Raw genomic sequence first — 21,937 nt, forward strand, 5'->3', positions numbered from 1 at the left:
AAATATCTGCTCGGTTTATCAAGATATCAGATATTTGCAAAAGTGCACCGACGTACTCCGACATTTTCGGAGATGTCTGTTAGTCACCAGCTCGATAGCAAGCCGGGAGCTCGAGGGTCACTAGAGCCGCCGAGAACGGCAAACTCCCGGCACATCATTTTCAGATCACCGCGGTCTTTCGCTACTCAGGTTAAATGTAACATATAAATCACTTAGATAACCTAAAAATTTTATTATTTGGCTTTTTTTTTAGTGTTTTATTTGTTCGTGAGTAAATCAGTTTGGCTGAGATTAAAGTTATTAGATTAGATTCGATAAAATAAAACTTTATTAATCCCCCGGGTGGGTTCCTCCTTTGTTTTCACACAGCTGAATAAACGTCAAACAGAAAACTGATTAAACAGAAGTGTGAGATGGTCGAGAATTTACACCAGATTACATCTGATTAGTTGACTAATCGCAAAAATAATCGCTGACTAGTCGACTATTAAAATAATCGTTTGTGGCAGCCCTAGATTGCAGTCTATACAGATAATATAAAACCATGGAAATGCATTATCAATAAAAATAACAACACTAATAACAGCAGTAATGTTTAAGAATTTCAAGTTATGCTTTTAATCCAAAACATACCGCACATACATCTACAGACACAAAGACAAAACGTTATTTTCGAACAGTATTTGCACGGAGCTGCCTTGCTCTGTTCTGTGATGCATACAACGCCACATTTTCAGCACCAGATAAGGCACATCACATTCTACACAACAGATTAGCCGTGATGGTGGATGCCGTGTCCAACAGATTCACTAAGACTTCCATTTGCCAATGGAACCATCAACCCTTTTCCAGTGACACAGCCTTGGCCCCATTCGAACCTTTCAGTCGCAAGTGTGTCAGCCATGCAAAATGGAGAACAGATGTGGTATATGGACAGAGTAATATAGTCTTACACTGCCTCCACTGCACCTGATGATATGGAGCCAATAGGGGCATTTGTCAAATGCAATCAGGTGTGATGGAGGGGAGAGATAGGGGGAGGACAGAGAAAGAAGGAGGGAGTGGGGGACTGAACAGCTTGAGCCCTGTCAAAGTCTCTTCAGAGCATCAGCTGTGGGGACACTAAGACCAAAAAACAAAGCTACCCCTGAAAAGAGTGAGCTCTGCTCCGAAAGGAGAGTGTCGCTTACAAGAAACCCTAATCACACCGGAGAGAAAATCAAAATCTACTCACAGCACTCTTTATTTCCATGAGGATATTTAAATTTGGATCATTTACAGAGCATGCTACACTCAAAAAACACAAAATTTCCAAAATGCCATAAGGTCATATCTTAATAAAAGGGAAGAGACACACGCTGTTCATTTCTCTGTGAACTGTGGCGCTATCTCGTTTCTGCTGCTCGTTTCTGAGCCTATAAAAAGGTCCACAAGGTCAGAATAAAGGCCAGTCTAGTCCCTCGAGCAGGGCACTTGAATGGAAAGTCTGAATCTGATTTACACTTTGGCCACATGTGCAAGCTGCCAATGCCTGGGCAACCAGCCAGACAAGAGAGGAAAAGTAGAGGAGTGTGTCAGTGATGATGAAGGTAGGAATAAATGCAGATACTGACACAGTATTACAAATACAAACTAGCAGTAAAAAAAGGCTAAATGAGAATGAGAACACAGGGCATTTGAAGATATTAATAATGAACATGATTGTTAGCAATCAGATCTAAATCAACTACTTTGTGTGAGAGCTTTTGTCTGACATGGGTAACCAAATCAGCCTTAACTCGCTGGAAGACGTGAACCACGTCTGTGACGTGTCACAATCTGAAACTCCATTTATACTGACAACTTCATCTCCTTTATGTAAATGGACGATTGCATCTTTTTTGTATCTGTTTTATCCTCAAACCAGATGGCAATGTGGCAATTTAGTTAAATGATTTCCAATTAAAAGAGAAACGCTATTGCAATACAAATGTCTTTTCTCCACATTTAACCAATATACAGACATAATTCTGATGTATGTGCCACATTGCTAATTCAAATCTGTTGCGACATGAGACAACTTCCATGCTGTGTAAATGCCATTCACTTTCCGAAGCGCATCATGTGCTTATCGACATTCTTTTTAGAGAAATGATTGCCAAAAAGAAGAAAGAAAATTGCCAAAGATGGAAGAAAAAAGTCACAAAGATAACAAAGGTGCTAATTACCATAGAGGCAAAAAATAAACCCAAAGAAACTGGATGTTCATTTTGCAAACATTGCTTAAATTATATAAGACACATGTTAAGTAAGATGTTGGTCTCTATCGCTAAATTCCCCTTCGTGACCACTGTAGAAAGGTCATTTATTTTTGTAACTCACCCACATAAACCGTATTAGGGTTTAAACTTACACATCATGAGGGTGTGACTTCATCTTACTAGAACTCTAAAATGTTTCTGTGTTGTTGGTCTGGGTTATTTCAAAAGGGAGTTATCTGATAATAATATAGCTTGCTGTGAAGTTCAAGAAGTACATCATTCAGATTGGCTTAGAGAAATATTTGGTAAATGGCCTGTATTTGTATAGCGCTTTACTTAGTCCCTATGGACCCCAAAGCGCTTTACACTACATTCAGTCATGCACACATTCACACACTGGTGATGGCAAGCTACATTGTAGCCACAGGTGCCCTGGGGCTGGGACACACTGACAGAGGCAAGACTGCCGGACACTGGCGCCACTGGGCCCTCTGACCACCACCAGTAGGCAACGGGTGGAGCGTCTTGCCCAAGGACACAACGACCGAGACTGTCGGAGCCGTGACTCGAACCGGCAACCTTCCAAATACAAGACGAACTGCCAACTCTTTGAGCCACGATCACCCTGCTGATTTATATTGCTAAGTATAAATCAGCAGTGATCTACATCTGATTGATACCCGCATATAGTCTGTGGATGCACACTGCTAACCAAGCTTGTGCTAGCTTAACTCCAGTTTTCAATAGATAACCTCTCAACATCAGAGTGGATACATCTATCTGTTATATGCAGTCTATGCATACCAGTGAGTCTCACAGCAAAAATGTCCGTACACACACACACACACACACACACACACACACGTATAAGACAAAACAGATCAGACAACAACATAAAGAAGCGATGTGGTTTTGGTGATAGCACAGTGATTCAGTGTTTATTGGAACCACCATAGCACAACAGAAAATACACTGTAATCAAAAAATTTACTGACGAGACCTGAAAGGAACAAACTAAAGATCACATACATTGAGTGAACAAAGGCTGTAAAAAAAGAAGCATGTTTCTCCCCAAAGAATAAAGGAGTATCTGTCATTATTTGTTAGCAACGAGCCTGACTCCCACGGGTTTAAAGCTTTTATGTGGAAATTAATATGTTTGTGGACCAACATAGCAATTCCACATTGGTAAATAAATGGGATAAAAGCACATCCAGTCCAATGCATATCAAGACTAACACAGTCACTTTGCAAACCAGATGGCCAACTTTTATTTCAAGAAATAAATTAACTCAAAAGTTGTGTCTTTTCTAATGAGCTTGCTTTGTGCTTTTTCATGTGCAATTTCATTTTCCTATTAAGATGTACAATAGTTTGAGCATGTCACTTCTACCCACATATCAGCTCTGCTTTAAACAGTCTAAAGCAAGCACGGCACAAGCTGATGGCAAAATGTCAATTGCTTCCCGAGTCTGATTTGTCTAGAAACAACACACTTAATTTGAATGAATTAAAATATCAAAATACTTGAAGTGTGTGCCAACTTGAAGGGGACACCTTCTGTTTTCCTGGTTTGCTCTGCTCAGAAAGTCAAAAACAAACCAATCAACATGAAGGACACTGAAAGCCTGATGTATATTTCTCGGTAACTTGTACAGTTTGAAACATGGCAAAATTGTATATCACTATGTGACAACCAAACATCGGTGCTGGAGAATTTTATTTAGAAACAGCTATAATGTCAGAGCAGCTCTAGTTTTTTGATAGCCCAAGGCTATTTTTGTCAATGAAAGCAAAAAATTTTTATACACAATTATCCTCCTATTCAATGCAGTGAGTTGGCAGCTGGATGACTTGCTGGCAGATGATTTAATGCAATCAACTCGACACTTGAGCACAATAACGCCTGTCCTTTTAGTCTTCCCCTCATATCACATTCACATGAAGTTCTAATCAAATCAAATAAAAGCTGTTTCACATGTAATTCTGCCTCTTCTACCCACCCACTCATACTATGACAGAGTTTGCATGCTAAGAGTTCCTTTTAAATTAAACTTTTTTTTTTTTTTTATTTCTTTAGGAAATGTTGTCCTCTCTGGTACCACTAAATATTTAAAAAAGGAACTAAAAAGAGGTCTGCACACAAACCCATAAAAATGTTAAGTGACACTAATTTGGTCAAACCAATTCACTGAATTTAATGAAATACAATTTCTGCTGGGACAATATTCACACCAGTTGGTCTGTGCGTCAGTGGGAAGGAGCATTAACATATTCCCGTGTATCATGAAAACATCCAACACAGTTTGCTTCGCCCAAAATTCTGGAGGGAGGGAGGGAGGGGGGGGGGGGGGGGGGGGAGCTGTGATTTAACTGAACAGAATCACATATGCAAAGCAGTTAGCGATTCCAGCGGAAATGGGGCTGTATATTCAGTCGTGTTGTGACACACACCTTTCTCTGTCTACATAATTTTATTTTAGTGGGTAACTCATCTTTAAAAAGGGATGACTGCTCCTTGGTGGCTTTTACAATGTGTGTTCAGCTGGAAGAGACTGATGCTGGGCTGGCAGTAGGCTTATCAAAAACAAGTTGAGGCAACCCTCCAGGAGGCAAGACGGAGAGAAGGATAAAATCTATGCTTCTGCTCAACTAACCATCAAACCTAATTACCTGTGGACAGGACTTATGGGCCACATATTGGGTTCAAAGTTTCCTGATCTGGAAGTGACTTGGAAGAGGCTTTAGTGTGTGTGTGTGTGTGTGTGTGTGTGTGTGTGTGTGTGTGTGTGTGTGTGTGTGAGTCTGTGTGAGTCTGTGTGTGTGGGGGGGGGGAGCGAGGGTGGTCAATGTGTCCGTGACCAAAAGATTAAGCTGAAAGACAAGACTCGGTGCCAGATCTTGGCTCTATGCCATTAGTTCAATCAAGCAGACTTATTTAGCTTTTAGACAATTCGACCAGAACCCTGAGATACCACTTCAGAAAATAAGCTAAAGATTATTCATAGCATGGCAGCTAAGATAGGGATCTGTCACTCTCGAGCATCGTATACACGTCCGCTTGCTCAATACATTATTCATTTCTAAGGGGGTAAGCACACTGTTTAGGAAACACACAGACACAAACACAAAAAGGTGTAGAAATAACAGTAAATCAAACATAGAGGTCAGCAGAGCCAAGGAAAATGGATGAAAGCATAATGACTGCCATGTAGACACATAGACCTGGACACTTGTGTGGTGCTACCAGCATTTATGAAAAGGCTGCCTTAGAAATCCGCCTAAAAATAAAACAAAACTACAACATGCGTCACTGTTAGTCCAACCTTACCGTGACCCCATAACCCAAACTAAGTGCTTTTTAACAACTAGAAAAATGTCTCAAGTAATTACTGATCACCTAAATGCACCACCGAGAATCACTGACAAGTGCTACTGACAATATATTACATTTACCTTTGCACTCATCTTTACAAGTTCTGCATGATTTTATATTCTGCCAGCTTCTTGTATGTCATCTATACTTTTTTTAAATGGAAAATGCAAAACAAGAAAGATGCTTTTAACCGTTTGTGACATGATGTACCTTATCTTAATCTCCATCATTATCTGTGTCTTTCCCCATCTCTCAGTATCACAGAAATACATACAGTGGTTATTTACACAAAACTGGCTTAACAGCTCCACCATCTACCACTGATTAAAACTGATCTGCTGGTACAAGGTGTGACAGAAAGAAAAATCCACTGCTCTGTAAATTTCTTATTTTCATGTGCATCTCTCTTGTGGGGGATTCAGAGTCGAAAGAAATATAGGACCAAGATTCTTGTTATTTCATGGTGATTTTCTTTTCTGGCTAGCGGTGTTTACCATGCATACTGTAGGTGAGTTCCTTGGTAAAGATGCAAAAGACTAAAAGTTAGCTCCAGTTTAGGGTCTTTGGCATTTCAGATGAGGACTTTTATCCACATTCTGAAGACCACTGATCCCAATTTTGACACCACTGGACAGAGTCAGGCTAGCTGTTTCCCCCCTGTTTATAGTCTTCCTGCTAATCTAATCTAAGCTTGTGGCTGGAGCCTTATATTGAATGGAGAGACATCAATTTTCTTATCTAGCTCCCCACTAGAAAGCAGATGAGTGTGTTTCCCAAAATGCTGAATGATTTCTTCAAGGAGATTTTAGTTCACCTTAAAAGCAGCAGACAAGTGACTGTCAAATCTTTGTTTAATCACTTTCCCCAAGCACCAGGTAGATCCATGAAAGCGATGGTGGACGTTGCTGACTTTCACAGTTGCCTCAAGAAAGAATGAGCTTTTGTTAATGTCAGAGGGGGATATATACTGACTTCAATCATCACAAAAAGGCTTTAGAAATAAACAGCAAGCTAGCTATTACTTTACCTGTACGTTGCCCATTCAAGACATGCTGGTGGCTGTTTAAACAGCTGATAATTAGAGCAGGAAAGAAAACTCCTGCCTAACGTACTGCTATCCAGTGTGGCAGACAAATCTTGATATTTGTTATTTTAAAAGTGTGTTCCGCCTGATTCAAAACACTAAGAAATTGCAAACTGTATCAAATTCTTCTGCTTGCTTAGAAATTTCATATCTAAAATCCATTTCATGCAGGTTTTACAGCAGTAGCTCAATTTCAATTCTAAAAGGACATTGCATGTATTACTGACACGAATTATGTGACCCTATAATCTGATACAGACTAAAACATAAAGTAAAATAAATTAAATGTTTAAATTTATGACATTTAATCCTAGGCATCAACGTTTTAGCCACTGTTAATCTCTCTAGCTTTTTCTAGCCATTCGTTAGCTCTAACTATTCAAACATATACTTGGACGAGTTGACTTGCTGTAACTCAAACCAACAATGTCAGGCACATAATCAGGGGTCCATTTATATCTGAGTGAATTTCTTTGCAATGCTTGAATGTGTGTGCGTCTTTTTTAGTGTAACATGTAGTAGATGAGTCATTTCACATCAAGTGTGCTGCTGCTATGAACAAATTAAATGTTCTTAAAATGCATCACACACAATTTATAGATTTTTCAGTAGTTACAGTTTAACTTACAATGAGTTTATGCATATAGATAAATTCTAAAGGGGACCTGTTATGCTCTTTCCGAGCCCTGTATTTTTTTTCTTTAACTCTACTAGTGCCTCTTTGCCTTTGACTGTGTAGAATAATAATTGTCTGAAGCTGAATTTTTATGAGATTTTTTTCCCCGCTTAATATGAGCATCCACCATTATAGGAGTACATTTAACAGTAAAGTACAGTATATATCTTTTGAAATAGTTTGTGTCCCTGAATTGTCTATCCTCCCCTGTTTCTTACTGAAATTCTTCTGAATAGGTCCCCTTGTTGGTCCTCACATGACTTGCTTTAAGTTGTATATTTATTTGGGGGGAAAACATCTGTATGTCACTCTTTCATCACCTTTTTTTCAATGTTTCACAATGATTCACAGATAGGTTAGAGCAGGGGTGCAAAACATAAGGCCCAGGGGCCAGGATTGTGCCGCCAAAGACTCCAATCTAGCCCACTGGATGGCTTTGTAAAATGTAATGGATAGGATAAATTATGAATGTCTAACTGTATTTTTATAAGGGTTACAGCTTTTCACTACTCATAAAGACCTCCCCCATTGCCATTCATACTCCTGTCTTCCTTCTCTCACTCCAACCGGTCGCAGCAGATGGCCCCGCCCCTCTCTGAGTCTGGTTCTGCCGGAGGTTTCTTCCTGTTAAAAGGGAGTTTTTCCTTCCCGCTGTTGCCAAAGTGCTTGCTCATAGGGAGTCATATGATTGTTGGGTTTTTCTCTGTATGTATTATTGTAGGGTCTACCTTACAGTATAAGTGCCTTGAGGCGACTGTTGTTGTGATTTGGTGCTGTATAAATAAAACTGAATTGAAAATACACTAAAACATGAACAATGAAATGAGAAAGAGGTCCCATTTTTCACCTTCCACTTTGCATTTCTGTCACGTCTGGCACTGAGCTAACAGAAATCTTTCTATCATTTTATTTTTATTTCTTACAATTGAAACCGAATGAGTCTGGCAGACCTCTTTTATTAACTACACTGGCATTTCTTTATTACGTAAACCAAAAAAGAACAAAACTGAAATTTATTGTTGAAATTGCACTTGTTTTTCTTATATTAAAATGTATAAGAGTTTAAATGTGTAGTTAAAATGATTTACTCTGACAGAAAAGGTAATTTCACTGGTTCAGCTCACTCAAGGGCCGTATGTGACCACGTAAAATTTCGAGTTTGACATTTCTGTGTTAGAGCATAACATGTCCAGCTTGTTAGCTTTACAGTATAAACTCACACATTTTGAAATTTTGTTTATATGCCTGATACACATGTTCAAAATCCTTCCTCAACACGAATGATGGTTATTAACAGATTAACAGTCTGACAACTAATGAATGCCTTGCCACACTGATTTGCTTATTCACCGTAGTGTGTTAAAAACATTGGTAAACTAGCACAGAACTGTGAGATATATTCACATATCTCAGAGCATAAGTCTTAGTGCCTTTTGTGATACACCGACCACTTGTGTAGAAACATGAGGCAATAATGGTTATGCTAACAACATGTTAACACTGTCACTTTTTAACAAAACATATTCACTACAGAAAATGAACAAACTCTCAAAAATATATGAGAACAAAGAATACAACAGAATCAGAGAAGAGCTGCATAAGAGAAAGCATATTAGAAAGAAAATGACAACTTCTGCAATTAGATCTTTTGCTGAAACTACAGTTTTCATTGCAATTACCCTCTTTTGTTTGGCCTACTTACTCTGCTTCAACTAAATATTTTTCCAATCAGTCTTGTCACTACCAATGTAGCTTCAAAATGAAACCTAACAAGCAATTTCTAATAACTTTATTTAATGGTTCACATTTCTCCTTAAGTCTACATAATCTAACACTTTTAGAAGAACTGGGGATACTCAGACACACATACACATGCAGGAATGAGCTGTAAGTGTTTTAGATAAGTGAAACCTTTGAGACTTACTTAGCCCTTCACATCAAACCACAGCACATTGTGTACATTTTCATGTAAGAACATTTATCTGGTGATTTCAAGAAGGCAGTGTGTAGGAGGCACTCATAACATGAGCTGGAGCTGCCTGTGGACCTGGTCACACACAGCAGTAGGTGGCTAAAGAAGGAAAAGCAAAGGGCCACTTGAAGTCAACACTTATACTGAATTCACATACTATATGAAAGACATATATACTGTCAGTGTTGTGGAAAGGAAGTTACAGCCAACTCTCACCGCAATGCAGTATTCTTTCCACACTTTTGTCTCGTCTTAATTTTCAAAGTATATCACAGAAATATTATTCAACATGATTTTGAAGCTTTTGTTCTTTTACTACTGTTTGGCTACTGATGGCTGTTTTATTCTGTTTGTCATATACTTGTAAAATATGACTGGCTGTTTAGGCAGTGGCTCATTTGGGATAAATCCATGCAGAGGACAGCACAAATGATCTGTACAGCTCTGAGTATCACTTTATATGTTGGTAAGAAATGTGCATTGTCATCATTTGAGCTGTACTGTGTCAACAGCTTGTTTCGCAGGTGTTGCTGAGTCATGCTCTATAAAAAATGTCAGACGAGGGCAAACCTTTTTTTTTTTTTTAAAGGGATTTAAACCCTGTCTATCCATCTACCTATATATCTATAGAACACACACATAGCATATACCGAAGCATATTTCATAGGCATCTGGGAAATAAAGCTCATTTTGAGTCTCAGAAGTGCTCTCCCACATAAGATTCCCTGAGGACTAGACCACAGTTTGCAAAGCCGAGGTGTCCACCTCCACACCAGTCTGATGGTGAGACCGCTGCAAATTACTCATGACACTTCCTCTGATGACATTTTTAAAACCGCTTCCTCTGGTGAATGGCATCTCTGCCTCCTTCCAACCATCTATCCACCACCACCATCAACACTCCACCTAAACACACACAATAATTCCCCGGTCTACTCATGTCACAAGAGAGATTGCTGCCTCCTGCCTTCACCTGATTGACCCCCTTTGAGCAGGTGCTGGATCTGATCCAATCACAGTCAATCTTTTTTTAAACATTTCATTCTTTAAGCAGAACAGGGGCTCAAAATTCCATCATTCAATGACCCGATCAGTCGCCGATAACACAATCAAGCCAATCCCGGCTTATCCCCGGGGAAGCCATTTCAGGAGGGACAGCTGGGAGATGAGGCTACAGACCTACAGAAAGGTGTCAATCTCCCTTGATCCACAGCTCTTTTTCGTGAGCCGCCTATACTGCACAGCATCTAGTTGTTAAAGACCACTTGATATTGTGCTATTACTTAGTGCTCTGAATTCTATTTAATCCTCTGTTAAAGGTCTGCAGCAATCTGCAGTAAAGACATATGCATTAACACATACACACGTTCACTCTCTTACACAAAGACATACACTCAAGAAACGCTCTCAGACCTGCAATAGATCTCAATTTTTTTACGGCCATTTAAAAGCTACTCTATTGAAAATGTTGCTGGGCCACTGGGCAAATAAAGGTCGAGGGGGATATGAAATAGTTTGTCTTACGGGCCCCTTCCCCCCGTGTGTCCCTGCAGTACCGCGGCCATATCCACATTCATAGCCAATTCATTTATATTGCACTGCCCTTCTCATTGCTAGTCTCAGTCACTAACTACAAGTGACTGCAATGAGATTGAAGCTTCTGGCTAAATCTCCATTGCAAGGCACAAGCTCCATCATTGCTGCTCTGATCACTCCTTATAATCACTGGAACCAGACTATATCCTCGGCTGATTGGGGGAGTCACTGCAGAGAGGAAACAATCACAGAATGTCAGCAGATGATGGACACCGAGACGATGGAGTAGTGGTGGTCACTGTGAGCTACCATGTAAATGGCATGCAAATGTGCACCTGCACCAGCCGAGGAAGTGGAATGAAGAACTGTGGCCTTTTGATTAGGTTCCTTTCCCTCGCATGAAGTGTACTTTTCTGCAATGATCATCCATGTCTGCCATTTCAGCCAATGAACATGTTGAACATGTGAACAAGCCCAAAGTGCAATTAATGCGCATGCTAACGGTTTCTATTTTAAGCTTAGTGGATGGGTTGTTGAAAGAGCCTAAGTGCCATCGTAGGTTAAATTTAATCTAAAATCAAACAGATAAGACAGGAGTGATGAGATCAATTATTATTTGTGATTTGCAATCTCTGAGCACTGATTGAAATGGGCTCTGCGAGAACGGCATGCCACAGTACTCTATATTCTATAATGATCATTGTCATCAGGGCTGCTTTTTTCTCTGAATACCTGAAAACCTTGAATGTCTTTAAGGACCCTGGGCAGGTATGCAAAATTAATTCATACGGTCTTTACAGGCGGTCACAGAGTTATTTTTTTGCCATTTACAAAATCTAAGGGCACGCAAAATGTCAGCCGTGGTATTAGATTACCAGAGCCACAGAACAAATTTCATGCACTAACCAAGGAATCTTTTTCCGATGCCTGCATTTTAATTCTGCCTCTTATCTGCTTCCTTTCAGTGAAAGTATAAGAGAAGTATGCAGCTAGTTCCCTAGCCAAGGGTGAAACAGCACATAGCGGCTCTCGGCTGGGAGAAGGCGCTCTGACAGTGATCTTTCCATCAGTTCACTCATCCTTCCAGTGTCCTCCAACACAAGCCATCACTCTAGCAGTCACATCTCTCATCTGCTATTTGTTTCTTCTTTTTTTTCCACTGTAAGACCACTGCTGTATTTTATAACTCAGTGATAAACTATGTGTCTACCTTTATTGCTCCTGAGCCCAGTGGCACTGAATTGGTTAAGCGCCTCCTTCTCTTGCTGCCACTGAGCTCCACCTCCAGGATCTGGCTCTAGACCAGTGGAGCAAGAGACCTAGGACCGCCTAAACATAAAGGGATGATTGTGGCAGCCCAGTGACATGGAAGCAAGTAGTTCTGATGAAACTGACCGTCAGCTTCAGGTCTGCAGGAACTGAGTCAGTGAGCTGTAGTTGTTTCAGCTCAGCCAAATAAAGGCACTATGAGACGCACTCAAAGCCGATTACAATAAACCAATGAGGAAGCATTAGCCAACACAGCTAACTAGGACTTTAACTGCAGGGAGAGCTCGTCTGAGGCCAGGGCAGGCCTCGGGTTGCACACCGCATGCAAATTTCTGAGGTGTCAACAAACGTACTCTCATCTTTAATCAAGTGCCTACGTCAGCGACATTTTGGTGACATCGGCGTACTATTAGAGTTTGGAAAATGATAATGACATACTTGCTTAAGTCCAAAACAAAATTTTGAAATATGAAAACTTTATTATTTCAGTTCTTTTGAATCTAGACAGCAACCCAACAGATATAGTTTAAAGGAAAACGTTACCAATTTATGCACGCACATTTCTTTTAGTTAAGTACTTAACTAAATATATGGTGTCTGAGCATGCCACACGATGGGCTTTGTGAAGCTACTGCCTATCAACTGCATGGTCACAACACATTTATTTATCTTGTCGATCTTGCTGGCAGAAAACAGGCAAACCTGATCTGCTGGCTTCTTTGAGGGCTCACATTAAAGCTAGTGTAGAGACCGAGATGTTGCTCATGCGGTCTAAATCGCAGTGGAGAATGTTAGCTTGACAGGTGGTGCAGTACAGTGATTAGGACTAAGGCTTTAATGAATTTCCAATCATCAAATTAACTTCTTGCAGTAATCTTATTAATGATAGATCCATCTACACAGCATTTGGTGGGAAATAGCTCAAACCTTGGTCGCTGTGACACCACTGTGCAGGGCAGAAACAAAAGCAGTCTGCAGAGGGTTGTTGTTGTTGTGCAAACTACAGACAAAAGCAAAGGCAGCTTTGACGAGTTAAATGAATTAAGAATGCTTACAAGTGACTGTGCATATTGCAAACCTAGCAATATGAGATTAAAAAAATGGGAAAAATGTCAACAAGAAAGGTCTAAATATGAGGGGAAATGACCCAAAGTGCTATATGTAAAGGCTAACAGTCTTTTCTTAAAGTCTGCACAGTAGCACATAGTGCACAAACAGCACAATGATTAATTTGACTTTATTGCAAGACAGAAATAGCAGCAGCAGCCTCCAGTTAAGAGTCCTTGAATATAAAGGGAGGCCAGGCAGTACTGATAAGATTGTCTCATCTGGCTTGCAGGGGTAAAGTGCATTGTGCAGCCTGGGAAAAAAGAAAAAAAATGGAAGGCAGGATGTGGCTACTATTAGGCAGGTAATGGGATCCATCTGAGATGCATTAGAATCAGTCAAACACAACCACACTTCAGTTCCATTCAAATGACTGTCACAATCACTTCAAATGCACACCTCCAGCATGTACTGTAGGTGACAAAAAAGTGTCTCTGGCTGTGGAGCAGCTCCTCTGAAGTTGTGCCAGGCTCAGGCACTTTCCTAATAGTGACGGCTGGGAGAGTGGCAGTGAGACTGATGTGCATGAGAGCTGTCAGCCTCTGCCCATAACAAATGCCACATCTCCACCGTGACAGAATGGAGACAGAAGGGAGGGACTGAGGTGGGAGGGAGAGGAGGTGTGGAGGTTACAGACAAAACCTGTGACCCAATTGTGGCCACACCAGCTGTTTCTCCTTCACTGCCTCCCAACCACCGCCTTCTCTGCAGACCACATCCTGCTAATTGGCGACATAGCATATATATATATATATATATATATATATATATATATATATATATATATATATATATATATATATATATATATAGACAGAGGAGTTGCTAAATAATATCAGTGAAATGGCCTGTTCCCAGTGAGAAAGAACATTCGCTGGTGCCTTAAGCTGAAGTTCTCTGATGATTGATAAGTGTTTCAAAACAGACTTCCCAGAAATATAAATGACTAGCTGCCCTGCCACCATGCTGGCTAATGTCCCCCTTGACATGCACATAGGCTGACAGACAGAAAGACGGACTGATGGCTGACTGACAGACTGACACACATACTGCCACCAAGATTCTATGAAGGGGAAACTGAATTAATTGGTTTTTCCTTCTGTGGATAAGTCTTTAGAGTGGTGTGTATGTGGCGATAATGGTAGGTTGCACTGACAGGCAGGTTATTTAATAAATCCTGGGGTGTGTAAGGCTGAAAGAAAGGACACACACAAAACAGAGAGAACCACTTTCTTTTTTTTGCTCTGTATCTTGTCTGCCATAGCCCCAAGTATCAACCTCTGATGCTCTTTTTTTTTTGTGCCGAAGGCACTCAAACGCGCTCGTACGCACACATATGTACGTGCACACGTATACGCACACGCAGCCCTAATCACGCACCCACATAAATACACTTAATCGCTGACACACTCACGCATGGCAAGAGCAGTACTGCTAACACATCCAAGCATGCACAAGTAGGCTATAAAAGCACACACAGAAACATGCACAAGATCTCGCTCAATCAGTCTGATTTGTTTGTTTCCTCCTAAGCATTTGAGGATTCCTCAAGGAGGGAAAAAACTTTGTATAATCAAGTCAATTATGTCATTCAATCAAGTCGAAAATCATTTCGAGCCCTTTCTCACATCCATTGATTGCAAAGTCGTGCTGAATATTTGCTTGCTGCGTTCTATTGTGCAAATAAGCCATCTTTATTTGGAATGGCAGGCCAGGCCACGGTGAGGTCTTCGATGCCACTTCCAACTGAAAAAAAGGGAGCAAAACAAAGTCCTTCACCTTGCTCACTGTCAGTCAAGAAACTAACAGTGGGCTTCATAGGGGAGAGCTGGTTGCATATTGTCTCTGAACAAGAAAAAAAATGCAGTTTCTATTAATTTCTAAGGCCTCTTTTGTCTCCGTCAGTACCGCGGTACATTATGTGCCCATGAAAAATCCATCCTCACTAAAATTGTTTAAACTCAAGGTCAAGTGCTGATGTTACAGGGACTGTATCAGCTGAAGGTGACCTTGACTGATGTGGATTATGACATGAGGGAAATGGATCTCTGCTCAGTGTGGGGAAATTATCTGTGAAATGCTGCCACTGTATCAAAGACTGTTTGTGTGTGTGTGTGTGTGTGTGTGTGTGTGTGTGTGTGTGTGTGTGTGTGTGTGTGTGTGTGTGTGTGTGCGCACGCGCGCACATCTTTTAGAGTCAGCATGTGAGAGCGCTATATATACGTCCTTGTATAGATTGGTGTGCATATATGCCTCACTCATGGGTGGGGGGATTTGCGTGTGAGAACAGCACGAAGCAGCAGCATAAAGAAACAGACAGCTAAATACAAGGCTGTGCCAATGCCGTCACAATAGCCCGTTGAAACTTTATTTCCAATCCTGAGTTGTATTGGATTCTTATGTTATGCTATCACAGATAAAAAGAAAACATTATTTGTTTTTGTTCGGAGGTTTTTTTCCCTCTTTGTAGGGTGGTTTGGTCATGGCAGCTGGTTGTCACTGCTTGTTTGCTCTGTACGTAAAATACATGTTGCTGACCAGCCATGGTGCACTGCGTGAAGCTACTATATCTTCAGATGTTTGCCTGTCGAAACACATATTCATTTGTTCAACTGTAAAGATAAAGGGAAAAACCTGCCCTGCTGATTCCTCTTAAGGCTCAACGTTTGAGATAGCTATAAAGACTGAGATGCTGGTCAAGAGGTCAAAGTTACACCGGAGTTAATCCAACATTTAATGGGAATTGAGAAGCGTTAAAGTGCGGGCTATTGTGACAACACCACGCGCGATGATAAGAAAAAACAAGTCTTACCTTCCCAAACTGTTCAAAATACTGCTTCACGTCTTCCACTACTGTATTGGCTGACAAGCCACCCACAAATATTTTCTTTGTTCTTGTGACCATCTGGAAGGAAAAAGGGCGACAGGAGATGATTAGTGACAAAGCTTCAAATGCTTTGTGCAACACCTTTAATGAGACTTCATACACAGTAAGTGAGCAGCACCTGGGTTGGAGGATGTAACAGAGCAAAGACAGTGTGATGCTAAACAGGAATACATGCATTCACACAACGATTAAAAAAAGTAGCACCAGTAAGATCACAAACACTTGAGCTTTTAGAAGGAAAAACAAAAATATTTTAGTCATGCGCCTTTTCTGCACAATTGCTTTTCGGACGGACGCGCAAATCAAATCAGATTGTGAGAGAATTAAAAATTTCATCCATTTCATCCTTAAAAGTTTGTTTATCTTACCAAAAATAAATAAATAAATAATTTATGGACTTTCCAAAAAAAAAAAAAAGAAAAACAATTAATGAGAGCTAGGAGATGGAATCAGAGTGCATTAAAGCCTCATTTAGCTTCAAACAGCGAGAATATTAAGGATTATTACCCACAGTATCAAAAAGGGCACAAACATCTGCTGCCGACTACATGCTAAATTTAGGAAGACAATTTAAGAGGGAATCACGGCAACAATTCAACATCAGCATGAGTGTAAAATCTTTTTTTTTTTTTCCACGCACACAAGGCTGCACCAATTAAAAATTAGCTGGTAAACTAAATGAAGTGATATTTATGTAGCAATATTTCTCAACACACCAAGTGTTTTCATAAACTCACAACCCCTTAACATCTAACAAATTAAACCGTATTAAAGGGTCTGTGTTATTTGTATTTTCTCTTTTAAGTGCAGGATATGATGTTATTATGATTAATGCTTTGGCCTCATCTGACTCTGCAATGAGAGGCTGCCTCTAACACTGTAGGGAGAAGGACTTTCACCTCAGACTGTTTCAGTGGTGATCACATTGCAGCTTATTATCTGATCCAGTCCTCGCTAGTAGCTCTACCTTTTAATGGTACAAAGAGAATGCTAAACGTATTTTTATTATGATCATGAAAATTCGCAATTATGCTGGTTATGGCATTAGTGAGGTCAATTAATCATCAACTTTGGAAACATCACTTGTTAATCTATCTATTGCCAAATGCGGTAGCACAGTGTTGATCGAGCTCTATGGCCCACTGCTGAGAGTAATGCAATATTTATCAATGCCCGGTATTATCACCCATGTCTGTGGTGACTTTCCCAGAAGAAAAAAAGGAAAAAAAAGAAGCTGTATTTAGTTGCTGCTAATGCGATCAGAACATTTCCTTCTGCTGCAGCTTCACATTAAAAGCATCTACAGTAAGTGGCGAAACACAAATGGCCTTTTTTATGAAGTAGTCACCGCAAATGTAGTGTCTATCAGTGAGTGTTGCACTAAAGGCTATCATTCATCAAATATGCATCGACAAAACAAGACAGTGGTCATTTTCAGCATCTTCCCGCAGTTTGAAATACGGCAGGCGCTAATGGAACAAAGAAGGAGCAGCCACAGTGAGCTGCAGGCACCAGGCTGCACATCCTCAACTACTGACAGAGATAAGCCACGTTCCCTTTCGCTGTGCCCTACTATGTCCACAGTTATGCTACGTAAGACATAGTTTATGGGAAAAAATACATGTGTTGCTTGACTTGAAATTACAAGGGTTTTGTATGATGCCTCCTACTTTCTGAAACCAGTATAATTAAACCATGTTGGTCAGGAGTCACATCTAATTATACTCACTGGCCACTTTATTAGGTATAACCGCTAATTGCTCATTATTGCAACTATTTCATCAGCTAATCACATGGCAGCAGCTCAGTGAATTTAGCCATGTAGACAAGATCATTATGACCTGTTTACTTCAAACTGAGCATCAGAATGGGCAAGAAAGGTGATTTAAATGTCTTTGAATGTGGCATGGTTGTTGGTGCCAGATAGGAAACAACCAGACTTTATAGAGAATGGGTAAAAAAAAAAACAGAGACTAGCAAGTGATCAGTAGTTCAGAAAAGAATTGCCAGACTGCTTCAAGCTAATAGGAAGGCAACAGTAACTCAAGTAACCCCTAGTTACAACCGAGGTATGCAGAAGAGCATCTCTGATCACACAGCCTGTGAAATGGGCTACAGCAACAGAAGACCACACTGGGTGCCACTCCTGTCAGCTAATAAAAGGAAACGGAGGCTACAGTTCCCACCGTTCCCCAACAGTGCACAGCAGAAAACTGGAAAAAATGTTGTCTGATCTGATGAGTCTCGATTTCTGCTGTGATACTAAGACGGCAGGATCACAATTTGGCTAACAACTAAACAAGATGAAAACATCCCAACTTGTATCAAAGGGTCAGGCTACTGGTGGTATAAAGGTGTGGGGGATATTTACTTGGCACATTTTGGGCCCCTTAGTGTAAACTGATCATGGTTTAAACCCCAAAACCTGCTGCTTATCATGTCCATTCTTGTAAGACTTGGCTTAGTTTGCTCATATTCAGCTGATTTTCATCTCGAACTGGTTACCTGAACCTGACAGTGAGTTCACTGTACTCAAATGGCTTTCACAGTCACCCGATCTCAATCTAATAGAGCACCTTCAGGATATAATAGAACAGGAGATTTGCGTCATAGATGTGGAGCTGACAAATCTGTATTGCGTGACGCTATCATATACACAAACTAACCACGCCTTTACAATGTGTACTCCACACACAGTTTGGGCTTCTAGTGAGGGGCAAAAGTCCCCAACAGAACACAAGACAAAAATAGAGAGTCATTCGGAAATAGAATTTGCCAATAATACAATTGTAAATCAATTATCTTGTTAGGAATCCAAAGTCCGAGCTAAAAATATTTATAAACTGCCCTACATTACCTATGTGAAGAGGAAGAATGACGAGCTAGTGGAATGAAAGTCTGACCTAATTTTGGAACAAATAGGGACACATTGAGAAGAAAAGTTGAGCCCTTGACCCCAGAGTGAAAGGATCCAGTGGCTCTGGTTTGGAGGAAAGGATCACTGCAATTAAATACAAACTATCCATCCATCCTCTTTTCTGTCCCAAGGCAATAAAGAGTTTTTCTGTTTTGACATGTATGATGATGTTGGAAATCCTGCCGTGAAATTGCAGTACCTTCTTCTGCTTCTTCACCCAAACAACAGTCAGTGTTTTTCCTTATTCTTGAACATAGGGCATAGATTTTTGAACAGGTGCTGTCAACCACCACGATCAAAACCCAAAATGAAGGAATATGTTTTGGAAAAACTGTGCTCAAGCCCTCCAGTAGAGCTCCAGAGATTGGAGAATCAATACCAAAGCACACTGAAGCTGTTCTCTTTGTATATGCTGGCCCAACACCTTACTAAGACATGGTAGGTTTTTACTTTAACTTATGATGCATCTTATAAGGTCAGCTTGTTTTTCTTGTACCAGTTTGGCCTGTGCAAACAGAGAAAGAACAAGATTACTGTACTTTGAAGAAGACCACATTAACCCAAACAAAATATTTACTGTCTCTGTAAAGTACTAAACCCATTCTACAGATTGAAAACGCGCTGATACGATGTGGTATATAATGATTTTTGATGCACCGCTCTGTAATCTAACTGGCAAAACAAACAAATTAAAAAAAAAAAAGAGGCAGAAAACGCAGTGGAGAAAGTCACGGCTCTGATCTCTCTCGGCTCGCCTAAATCAAACAGAAATAAATGATGGGGGCTGGATAAACATACTCTGGAGATGCCCGGCAAACAATCAAGAAAGCTGAAAGAGTCTACCTTGATCAAAATGCTGACCGAAACACTTTCCATCTATGAAAGAGGCTTAACACTGAGAAAAAAAGAAGTGACATTCAACTAGAGCTGAAGAACCATCTGTCAAGTGCTTTCCAGGTGCACACAGTCTCACAGGCACATAGCCTGCACATATGCACACAGCCTCCCACACATGGGTCCTCTCCTACAGTTAGTTTCTTTTTCATCAATTTTGCGCAAGTGATTTTTAAAAAAAATATTGTTTTATCATACAACTCAATTAATCCAACTACAAAACAAAAAAAGGGAAAAGAAATGAAGTCATTTCCCAGTTTTAACTCTAATTTAAAGGTGAAGAAGGGAAAAGAGCTCAGCGCACAGCATCTTCTTTAGGCCTGGGGATGCCGCCAAGATGAACAAATAACCAGAAAAAAAGTAACCACAAGAGGCCGGGGCTGACACTGCACGCTCAACCAGTAAAAATGTAATCAGCGATGTTTTATTACACTGACAAGAGCAACGAGTCTCACTCAGCGCTTCATCAACTTCATGAGAATGTGCAATGGGCCACAGGTTTAAATATGCAAACACAGCTTGTGTAGTAATTAGTGATGGCACACAGGTGTCTAAATACTCTTGACCATCAATATTGCTGCAGATATCAGCCTGAACAATTCATAGAAAAACAAACAAATCAGTAAATCCAGTGTTTGACATGCTATAAAGCGAAATCTGAGTTCATCTGTGTGAGTTAAATCATCGTAAGTCAAGCTTTCCAAGATGGTATCTCTGTTAGTCCTTAGGTTAAATTGCTATTAGAAGGTCCGCGTGGTAAAGAGGTAGTACCAGCCAAATTATGCATACTAACATGCAGTGTCACCTAATGTCAACGTGGCAATGATAATCTCAAAGCACACCTGAGGATGAGAGAGTACAGCTTAGACTGAAGAAAGCCGAGTCAAGTCTAGCATTACAAAGCCGAGCCTGACAAGCTGAGTCTGAGATGTCACCAGATCAGAGTAAAGGTAAAGATGCCACTCTTTTCTGGTGGGTTTTCCCTCGTGGTGATGAGAATATAAGAGTTGTTTTCTTTCCCTGCTTTCATTTAATACTTCTATTTGCTGCTCTGTAAAAACCTTTACAGGCTCTCAGTGAAGCTTGATGATGTTTCTTATTCACTGATTTGCAGCCCTTGACTACTGGCGGACATGCAAAGTATCAACTGACTAAATTAGGGTTATTCACTGGCCAAAACCCAGCAGCTGCATCATCTTCTGAACCCCTCCTCCTCCCAACATCATGCCTCGGGCCTCAGGGGTTATCAGCCTTGGACGCTGCCGCAGGCAACCCCCAGCCAGACAGCTGCTGATAAACTGGCTGTGCAAGCATTTATCAACATCACTCACTTTTATCATTGCCAATCTAGGTATAAAAAAACTAAAAACTAAAAATAAACAAGCCAATGTTCATGTCTGCTTGCCTCTCCACATCAGCTGTTTGTCCTGCTTTCCTTCTGGGCCACCCATTCCCCTGCTCATATTTCAGCCTCACTCCATCAGGCAGGAACTGGTCAAGTTTTCAGCCCTGTCTTCATACTCTGACATGTGTGCCCAATAGCTGATAGGATTGCTTGAGCCCTGGCACAACACAATTACTTTCTTTATTTCTCTCTCCATGGTGACAACAGGCATTAAGCCTCATAGCGCCAGAGCGGCAAAGTGAGTGAACTTATTGGAATCAACTGCGTTAGCTTATTTGTCTTTAAACATACACAGATCATAATGTAAGATGAAATTATATTGATTTCTTTTCCTTATCACACCAACTATCATATTAATTATACATTTGAAATGTAGGAAAGATATAAGTGACATAAGTGAACACAGCAGGGACGGAGCTGTACATCATAGTACTTTTAATGTTTGCAACCATTTTCAACGATATGCAAAGGGTTACAAGTGATCTCAATGTGTTTAGATAAAAGGTCTATAAATGGAGACGACTGTGTACTGTGGCTACTCTCCTGAGATGTGCGCCTCCAGCTAAAATCCCTC

The 21,937-nt window shown here is 40.4% G+C and overlaps 1 protein-coding gene across 10 annotated transcripts in view; it reads right to left on the reverse strand.

The window, feature by feature from the left end:
* Positions 1 to 21,937, reverse strand: part of msi2b (musashi RNA-binding protein 2b) — a 283,431-nt gene that overhangs the window by 180,257 nt on the left and 81,237 nt on the right. For all 10 annotated transcript variants that reach the window (XM_085288479.1, XM_085288477.1, XM_085288473.1 and 7 more), the window contains exon 6: positions 16,073 to 16,165. In XM_085288479.1, coding sequence (XP_085144605.1) covers positions 16,073 to 16,165 — 93 coding nt within the window. The remainder of the gene's footprint in view (positions 1 to 16,072; positions 16,166 to 21,937) is intronic.

The sequence above is a fragment of the Mchenga conophoros genome, linkage group LG10 (assembly GCF_057382185.1).
Source record: "Mchenga conophoros isolate Kocher_MC1m ecotype Shallow Benthic linkage group LG10, M_conophoros_male_GT1.1, whole genome shotgun sequence".
In the NCBI taxonomy this organism is placed as follows: Eukaryota; Metazoa; Chordata; class Actinopteri; order Cichliformes; family Cichlidae; genus Mchenga; species Mchenga conophoros.